This window comes from Fibroporia radiculosa, assembly GCF_000313525.1.
Source record: "Fibroporia radiculosa TFFH 294 genomic supercontigs, scaffold1753, whole genome shotgun sequence".
NCBI lineage: Eukaryota > Fungi > Basidiomycota > Agaricomycetes > Polyporales > Fibroporiaceae > Fibroporia > Fibroporia radiculosa.
This window is the reverse complement of record NW_012133621.1, coordinates 1-9,646: the sequence shown is the minus strand read 5'-3', so window position 1 is coordinate 9,646 and position 9,646 is coordinate 1. Positions and strand designations below refer to the sequence as shown.

General features: G+C 51.0%; 2 protein-coding genes across 2 annotated transcripts; both read right to left on the bottom strand.

Moving 5' to 3' along the window:
- Positions 1-932: 932 nt before the first annotated feature.
- On the bottom strand, positions 933-3,220 carry FIBRA_08686 (uncharacterized protein; the record flags this gene model as incomplete). The annotated part of the gene is made up of 17 exons (XM_012330318.1): positions 933-1,040; positions 1,094-1,122; positions 1,176-1,235; positions 1,295-1,370; positions 1,430-1,445; positions 1,501-1,535; positions 1,590-1,599; positions 1,651-1,843; positions 1,898-2,051; positions 2,105-2,194; positions 2,254-2,310; positions 2,366-2,383; positions 2,441-2,468; positions 2,524-2,566; positions 2,616-2,639; positions 2,704-2,783; positions 2,838-3,220. The coding sequence occupies 17 exons, from the start codon at positions 3,218-3,220 to the stop codon at positions 933-935; spliced, it is 1,404 nt and encodes a 467-aa protein (XP_012185708.1).
- Positions 3,221-5,963: 2,743 nt separating this feature from the next.
- On the bottom strand, positions 5,964-7,407 carry FIBRA_08685 (uncharacterized protein; the record flags this gene model as incomplete). Its single annotated transcript, XM_012330317.1, has 9 exons — positions 5,964-6,190; positions 6,243-6,345; positions 6,398-6,476; positions 6,526-6,592; positions 6,648-6,749; positions 6,798-6,926; positions 6,989-7,035; positions 7,088-7,242; positions 7,303-7,407. The coding sequence occupies 9 exons, from the start codon at positions 7,405-7,407 to the stop codon at positions 5,964-5,966; spliced, it is 1,014 nt and encodes a 337-aa protein (XP_012185707.1).
- Between the last annotated feature and the right edge of the window lie 2,239 nt (positions 7,408-9,646).

Genomic DNA, 9,646 nt, shown 5'->3' with positions numbered 1-9,646 from the left:
TGTGCATATTCTCAGCAGACATCACCGATTTATTCCATCACCCACTAACTGTCGATTCTCCCCTGCTTCTCCGCACTAGGTCTACCCTTTTGGCCACTCAATTGGGATTTGGATTCGATCGTTAGCCTATCTTCAGGTTCTGCCCCTCGAGGCTCAATAAGCAGAGATGACTGGTATTTGTCTCTGGTTTAGCAGGCGTTGGAAGGTGCACATGTCGTCAGAGACGCGTCGACGAGTGCAATGCGTGGACGACCTCATTAAGATCCCCGTTTGGAAGTTTGTCATCCTGCGAAGGGATCAGAGGCTTACGTTCCCAAACGGAACAAGCTATGCTAGGATCTGAGGTAACGACTCGGGCACCAATGGCCTTAGTCTCTTGCTCTGCGCGCGTGTGCATGCGCTCATGATCATATATAATACATTAAATTCAGTGTAGTAGATGTCGATAGAAGACCACCAGTCGCACAGCGCATGGTATGGGTCACCGGCTCCCAAGTTGTAAGGCCGATCGATTAGCTGTTGCAAGCCGACGGTAGAGCAGTGATATGCATTGGCAAGCTGAAACACCCCATTCGCCTACCCCCATCCACTCCGTGGCATCTCTGCCGACGACTCCCATCCCTCTGCCAAGTCCACCACACTACGAAGTCCCACTTGAACCAGAGGCAGGAGAGATGCTTGCGAGGAGAGACGCTGAGTTCGCGACACAGAATCAGATGCTACGCGCGCGGAGGACTCTGCGATTACAATCTCACTCTGACATTGATTAAGATCCGATAGACTATGATATCAGGAGGTAGTATTTGTATGTTGTAAGGTAATTTTACAGTAGATTATGGTCCAAATTATAGTGACTTAGTACGTTATGGGGGTGCTAGAAAGACAGTCCACACACGATGCATTGTATACCCACGCGGAAAATCCGTATGTGACTAGTTGGGCCCGACAACGACCTGCTTGGTCTTGTTGAACCCTGCGATAGTCTCATTCGAGATCTGCAAGTGCGCCTGTACAAGCTGTGGTGGAATCAATGCGAGCCACTGCGAGAACTACAAGTCAGCGCCAAGAGCTAGTAGAACGATGTGACGCGTACCTGAGCAAGGCTGACGTCTTGGAAAATATCTGCACAAGGAGATCGTCTCGGATTCTTATAGCTAAAACAGGCTTCGACGCACCTGTGTTAAAGATCTCGAGGAACTTCAGTGTGTCATTCCCGATGTTCTCAACGTAGTGTCCTAGCAGCGCTCTATCAATGAGCGCCATCTGCGTACAAACATGAAGATGAGAGGCATACCGTATGTGGCAGGGACGAATCCAACATCTCCAGCATACACAAAGAGGGTTAGATCAAAACGGAGACATGACGAGGACTATGGCATGTCTGAAAGTCGAATGTTTGCGCAATGCTACTCGACGCGAATTCCGTTACCCGGGCCGTGCCAGAGCTGAAGCGGAGTGAGTTCCAAACTCGTAGTTTCCATAGACGAGGCGGAGAATTACAGATAGTATGTCCATTCATCCTCAGTTGGATGCCACTGTATCAATTTCGTCAATCATGACAGTGAGCTATGGATTCACCCAAGGCTTACATGGAGCTCCCTGTGATTGCGTCAGGAAAATGCATTAGCCAAAGAGGTAGACGATGCATACCGCATTCCTCCAGGCTCGACAGTCACCTCTGCCACGGCAATTGCTGTCGCAGCTGGGAACGTCCGCGAATCAACAATCTTGACAGACCCGCCAGCAAGCGGCGTCGTCGTCATGTTTGACATCTTGAATGTGAATGGATTCAGCACTTGCCCGTACGGGTCCTCTACCACATGAGCACCTGGGGATGGGGAGTCTGACAAAGACAGCATCAGGGGCCGCACAATACAGAAGGGTTCGCGATACTTACTGCCAGGGAAAATGTACAGCTCCTCGCCAGGAAGTTGATCCCATGCAGAGAGACTTGTACCAAAGTTCTTCGCAATCACCTCTTTGGGCGTGTGTGCAAGCCAGTCTGTCAGCTGGAACGTTGAGTAGTCGCTAAAGTCACCGTTGTCAAAGACCTAAATACAGAATTAGAGAGAAATCAATGTGAATGGGCAAGCGTACGACATACGAGCAGGAACTCAACTCCATTAGGATCTTCGTTCGTTGCTTGGAGACTGTGCGGGATGCCTGAGGGGAAGTACCACAGATCACCGGGGCCCTAAAAGATTCGACAGTCATCAGACGAAAGGGAATCGACTCTGGAGGCGGTATACGTACAACATTTCCAAGGTAGTTCCGTCCATCTTGGTCAACCGAGGTCACTTGCATGTTGCCCTACAGATCTTTAGTCATTACATGCTGACGTATTGCGTTAATTGAGCATGCATACACTAAGGACATACGCCCACTATGTCCAGGGATGTTAGTGATCTGACCAAGAACTGTGAAACAGAGCACCACTCACTTCGGCTGTTTTGTGCCAATGAAGCTCTCTGTCATCGAGAAGGTAAGTACAACGTGATATGGAAGGAGGATGCAGCCGCGTACCGAATTGCGCCAGCCTCAAGGCGCATGTCAACGCCAGCCATAGCTACAGAAGGTTCAGGCACATTTTCTATGCGATCCACACATGTACTCACAGGTCGCAATGGGCATCTGATTGACTGTAAATGCATACATCAGACTCTTCATCCCATTCTATCCCATGATATTGCACGAAATACTCACTGTTTTGCTGTCGTGCCCAGCCGCCCGTCTGTAACCGCATTGGACTCAAAGTCATAGGCCACTTGATGTTTCCGCCAGGGCTGAACAGAGATGGATGAACCTCTGCGCGGATAAACAAGTCCATTAAAACGTACATCACTCCACTGTCTGTCGTCGGTGGTGCGATAATGTCGGGATTCTGTGCCTGCAGCGCCATGTTCTGCTGGCCGAGAATTGTCGTACCAAGCGTGCCCCGCATCGGCTGCAAATACATCGTGTTGCTCGATGTGCCCTCAACCCTGACAGGCTGCAGGCTCGAATCGCTAGTAGCTGTCGTGTTCCACATCACATAGTTCGGGTCGTCGCTCGCCAGGGCGACGGTCTCACTCGCCGGAATGGCTGACATCGTGGCCGACCCGGACGCGGTCCTGGAGCTGTTGCTCACTACGACCGTGCCGTCGAGCGGCGTCGGGAGAGCAAGCGTAGACGTAGCGGAGAGAAGGACGGCGCACAGTACAAACGACAAGAACTTCCCCATGGTGAATGAATCGAAGAGCGATCGAAAGCCGGCTGAGAGAACAGTGGAGAGTGGGCTAGGAGGATTTGGAAGAGGATGGTGGCTGGCTCTTTCTGCTCAATCTCACCACCTTATATCGTGCGCGAGCCATGGCTCACACCCTCAAGTGATGTCCGCCAGAGACGTCCCCAGTAGCATCCGCACCCGCCCAAGCGACAGCTGTCTATCTGCAACACATGGAGCATGTCATCCATGAATCGGGGTGCCCTTACAGGATCTAGCCTGCAACTAGGGGTGTTCGTTACACCAGGGATGCCATGTCTATTCTTGAACCATGAGCACAGGATGTCAGACAGACACTATGGGGTGTCTTACCAGAATCTGCGATGGGCTTCTCAAGATACAACATCGGAGGACCTGTCAGCATTGGTGTCGATATTAAATCGAATACATCAGAGGCTAGGGGCGAGTCCTGTGCCCAGCTGCAGCCCATCTAGTGGCGCCCAGCACTACAAGCCTAGCATCACACCCTCCACGCTACATGGTACCTTCGAGAGATGATTCCACTTCATCCACGGCGAAGAATCTTGGGCGACCAGTGGGAGATTAGGGATTAGAAGGATGTGTCGCAGGATTCGCACTACGGAAGATCCACTAAACATAGCGGGCTTGGCGCTGCTCCCTCCGCTCAAGTTTGAGTGTGTCTCTCAGGAGCTGGCCTACGAACGAGATCGCGACACTCCGTCCGTGTCTTCGCCTGAGGTTAGGATCAGTGTGGCACTATAAAATCCAGTCTCGCCTCTCAAGATCCTGGGAGAATATGTTGTCTTTATGCTGTGCGTTGGCACAAGATGCCCTCGTCAATGTGTGAACAGAGCTCTGCAGACGTTTAAATAGTATGTACCAGCATCTGGACAAGACTGAAGTCCATGCGGGCGGCAAGTAATCCGGGGAAGACGGAGAGAGTACGCGGTCATGCCCAGGCAGCCACTGATGCGCTGATGGCTTCTGAGCCCCGCCCCGACTCGGAATCTCAAACTTGTTCGTCTTATGTCTGTTTCTTGGAAGGTATTTCTACGAAGATAGCTATCCTCGAAATGTGGAGGAAACTTACTGGATGATCCAGTTTCGAAATTTCCTCCCAGTAGAATCAAAATATTGAATATTCGTTGAGTCGAGACGGCTGTTGTTTTAAAGTGGGGCTGCGTTGTCATTCGATACAACAGCACCGGACCCCGCAGGGACCACATGAATGACCGTACCGCAATGCATGGGGATTCACTTGTATTCATTCTCACAAGAATAACCCTGACCGCCAAAGGCTTCTGAGGCCAAGTACGATGCAGTCCAGCATGCGACGCTCAGCGCGCAAAGTGACATTTGAGCGCCACCACAATAGCGGAGACAAAACCTCCGCCCCAATCAGTGCAGGCGGAAGCGCGTGCCGGACTCCGCCCCGCAAGTCCGTGGAGTCAGTGACGGGAATGACCTTCGTCCTACTCCGAGCTTTGTCGTACACGCTAACGCGTTAGAAATGCCGTTACGCAGACAGCACGGATGGGATAATCAGTTCGTCTTTCCAACTTAAGAGGCCATCCCGCGGGGTGAATCTTCCGACATACTCTTCCAACCATGCTATGGGTCCGTTCACGAGACTGCTGGCAGTCAGTCTACTTTCTACAGCCACCGTGCAGGAGCTACCTCACCCAGCCTCGTTCCTCGTCCTTTTTCTAAATAGTCTTATCGGGTACATCCAGATCCTACTTGTATGCAAAATACATTCCGGCCTCGTTTCGTTTCATGGCACTTGGTCTCAGCACCCACATGGAGAGCGATGTTGTGCATGTCCCACTCCGAGCAGGTGCTCTCTCTTCTTAGCTATTATCTAGCCTCGGCACTCTTCCGCTGTGTAAAATGGCATCAAATCCTTGATATATTCAAGAGCAGAACGACTCGTGACATATTCTCAGTGGGGTCGGCGACTTACATTACGGACAATGCGATTGACGGCTCTCGCAACCTGTGTAATGATGCCGCAGCATTTCTTGCCTGTGAGATAAACCCAATCTACCTACTTGATCGCACTATCGCTGAGACTGGATCATTGTAAATGGACTATCGTAAGTCTCTTCTCGTATAACCTTCACTCGCCCCGCTGAATTTCCGTATTCTTGACCGTGCGCCTCTCGTATCAGAGTTTGCTAGACCGCTGATACAGTCCTTTTACAGTTGATTCTGCGCAGAGGGGATATGTGTAAGCCCATGGAGCTTAGCAGGTCCTGCGCATTACACATATGGCTGCCGCTGGCTGAAAGCGTAACCTTTCAGTTAGAATAACATTCTAGCGGAATAGCGGTGACTTTGGATGCGGAGATAGATGTTCAGTACGTCCCTTTCGCGCGTTGACAGTGTATATTGATATCCGAACATTGGGAGCCAACATAGTCCAAGACCCTCAGACCACTAGAGAGAAATTACAATTGACATTGCTGCGTAGTACGCGGGCCGAGATTAGCACCAGACAGACACCATCCAACTTGGAAGGGTAAGGTCCTCGCTCCGATGTCAAATGCGTTGTTTCCCCGTATAACGATGCGTGTAAAGGAGATGCAAATTAGACATAAGAAGAAAGATATGAGGTGCGCTCAGCGCTCAACCTAGACCCCTCACCAAGACCAATCTCGCGGCCTTCGCATTCGTCATACCTCTTGGCTAAGCAATTTTCGCAGCGTACACTATCCTCATAACACATATTCAACGTGGCTCAGTTCGTTTCCGCCTGCAAGTCGGGCGCTCCATCCGCCTTGGTCAGCAAATCCACAATGGCCTCTAGACTCTTGTTTCCCCCGAGACGCGCGAGCTCGTGGCGAACCTGCTTTTCAATTTTGTAGAGCACGTTGCGAGTATACTCGAGCGATCGAGTGCGGTTCTCGAGGTAGGAGATTGCATAGTTTTTGAGCGTCGGTGTGGAGGGCCGCTTCTGCAAAATGTCTGGATGGGCGCGCATCAGTCGTGATTGGGGTGAAGGCCGAGGGGCGCGTACTCAGTAGCGAATGGTTCTTGCGATCGGCATTCACACCGTGCACAATGGGGAAGGAGAATTTTCCCTTGGTGAGGTCTTCTGCGTATCCTTTGTTTGTAGCGTACTGGGAAGATGTGAAAGTCAGCGAAGCTCAAAGGACAGGTCGCACCGCACACCTCTCGTGAACGTAGGTTGCAGTAGTCATTGCGAATCTGGAAGAATATACCAAGGAGATTCACAAGGGGTATGTAGTCGCTGTAGGGATGGGATCAGTCTCGTTATGTTAAGCTCCACTGTGGCGCACACGTCAAAGTTCCGTCTGGCGTTCGCTATCATGAGCCTAACAGACAGTCGAAAGAGTCCGCCCGTTTCTAAGGAAATGTCACCGTGAGTGCGCTCAAGGAAATATTTCCAGACTACACTGACTGTTGTTGACCATGGAGATGTATTCTTTCTCGGAAGGACAAGTGAGCGTGTCTCTCCATAGGAGATCAAGACCCTGCCCTCGGTGGAGGTTCAAGAGCTCGTCTGAAGAAAAAATCAGTGCCATCCTTTGCCCAGAAGATGTGTGATTACCGACGACGATGGCGTGGACGTCACATCTAGGGGACGAAGCCTGCAGCTCCGAGATTTCTTGAAAGGCTTGGAAGTACACATAATTGGCTGTGTTGATGACCTGCGGGATTCCATAAATCTTGTGGGCGACTGGCGAGTGGAGCAGATGGTCATAATGGCTTGTAGAGATTTGTGGTATCTGACAGACCTACCGGGAATTCCACGGCGTATCTGCGACTCGTTTTCGACGTCATCGACGCTGTAGAATCTCCGTCGGAACAGATGTGGGCGGAAGGAACAATTGAACCTACAGTAAGCTTGCGTTGTGCAGCATTCTGACGATGCGACTGATGGTCTTCAGCTTGTCCTCGCAGACATCGAGCCAGATGTTGAAGGCGTTTATCATCTGTGTGCGGATTTCCTTTCCGGCCTGTGATGTGATGTAGGCGTACGGTTTCATAATACTCTTTAGGCACAAGGATCAGCACGTTCCAAAGCTCGCGGTCGACACGCATCCCCAGCGTACCTCCTCGTCTGCCTTGTGCCATTCTGCATAGTGGCAGATGATGGAACTGAGATCATCATAGTCGACGGTGGTAGACTCTGGTTGGATGGCGTCAACGGATCCCATAGCTGTACTGATCGCGAGGACAGAGATGAAATGCAAGAGGGACGTTCTGGATAAGGTGAGTGAACAAAGTATATCGGAGAACGACTAAGGTTCTCCAACAGTACTAAATAGTCCTTCGCGCGTGCACAGCGCAGCCTGACGGTGACTTGAGGTCGGAGATGCCTCAGGATAGTTTTACTGGAGTACTGCTAGACACAGAACATATAAGGAAGAGAATTATGGCCGGATAGTGATCCATCATAATACTTAGATGGTCTTTTGTAGTCCGTGCATGTTTCACGCAGTATTAGGCGCGCAGGCCTCAATCTGCGACAGGGCTCTGGGCTAATTTGACCCCAGTTTACTGTCGTCCCACCCTGGATGTGCGAAAAAAATCAGTCACACACGGTGAAATAGCCAGAGATAAGTGGGTGCATTTCAGCAGAACTGGTGTTGCTGCCCAGTGCTCACTGCGTCTGAGTCGGAAGCAGTCTCGATCTGACGCCGATCATAATTCATAACGCGCCGGGCCCCTTGGTGCTCGCTAGCTTTGTTCTGTCTGCCACACTCTCTTCATCCCGAATGATGACGGTCTTTGTGCAGCACAAACCTACAGGCAAGCTCAAACGATCCGGAGATTCAAGATTCAATTCATGTCTCCACCCATGCGGCGCCGCAAAGCCGGAGAAAAAGACTCTGGCTTTAACTCTAGCTCTAGTACGCACGACGTGCCCACTTCAGCACTGACAGACTAGGATGGTCTTGCTAACTATAATGGTGGCTTTCCGGCATGCCACTGAGGGAGAATTATGGTGGGTCGGCCCCAGTTCCTAGCTGGATCTGCCTCCTCGCGGAGATGATCGGGATGTCACACTACCGGCTGCTCCACGATACCCATTGTGCACGAGTGCTGTTGCCATATGGTAGAGCTAGGGGAAGAATACGAGCGCCCAGTAAGACTTCTATGTCCTCCTCTGCTTATGGCGCACTGAATCCGACGCGAAGTGGACTCCTTTCAAGTGCAAGCCTATGTGAACACCGCACCCCCCGACGAGCGGGTCGACGAAATGGAGCTCGGCACGATCATGCTCGTACTGATCTTCTCGATCCATACAACACGATCGCATGTCTCCAACCGAGGTCAAACCTGTGATTCGAACCGCATTTGACCCGTGCCACGGTATGATGATATTGAATCGATAAGCTCTACCCGTCGGCACGCTCGCAAGCGAGCGAACGGTTGCAGACCCATGCACCGCGATAGTGACTCGGGTGCACACAGCGCCGGGCAAAGAAACCCGTAGCGCGTCCATCCAGCGAGGCCTCCAGGGAAAACCAAGCTTGAGCTAATCCAAACCAGCCACACGTAACACGTCGGACAAACGACAGATGCACATAGAGCTGCCACTATCTACAGTGTCTTCCCATTGCGCCTGAGTGCACTGGTTTAGCATGGTGGGAGTTGCAACACAGGTGCCGCCCACCATGGACAAGATATAGTAGGCAGCGGCGTAGGCCGGATGACTGCCAGGAAAGGCGGGCTGAAAGCCTGAAAGTGCTAACTGCGTTCTAGCGCCTTCATTCATTGCTTCTTGATTCTCCTCCCTGCCTCATGCTGTTGAGATAGTATCTCCAACATGAGGCACAGTTCTGTCTCTAACTTGTTGGGCTATAGAGCCTCTGAATCTGAGCCAGCAACTTAACACAGACTGCTGGATCCAGCTCAGCAGTGCAAAGACCTATAAATGCCATGAATGTGAGACTGTCATGGTGGGTCTGTGGAAGGGATGTTAGGTATTATTGAAAGTGGATGTAGATGTTCAGTATGTCCCCTTCATGCATTGGCAAGTACACCAATGTCTGAACATTTGATGCCAGCATAGTTCAAGAGAACGTGATTGATGCTGCTATGGGTCTGTCAAAGTATTGTCTTGATACTTGACTCAAACCACAACCCTAACCCCAAACACTCACTGGTGGTGAAGGTAGTTATATAGATTGAAGCTGGTGGACTTGGACTATAGGAGCTGGTAAGCTCAGGGTGAGGATGAGTAAGTTGATGTCAAGGTATCATCCTGATACTTGACTCTTGCTCTAATCCTAACCCCTTGACACTCACTTGTAGTGGTAGAAGGTTGATATAGTTTGGGGGGATGCTTGGACTATAGGAGCTGGTAGGCTCAGGATTGAGGATGAGTACGTTGACGAGAGTAGACGAGTATAACAAGTCTGCCCTCTCAACACTGTATTGCTCTGGTAT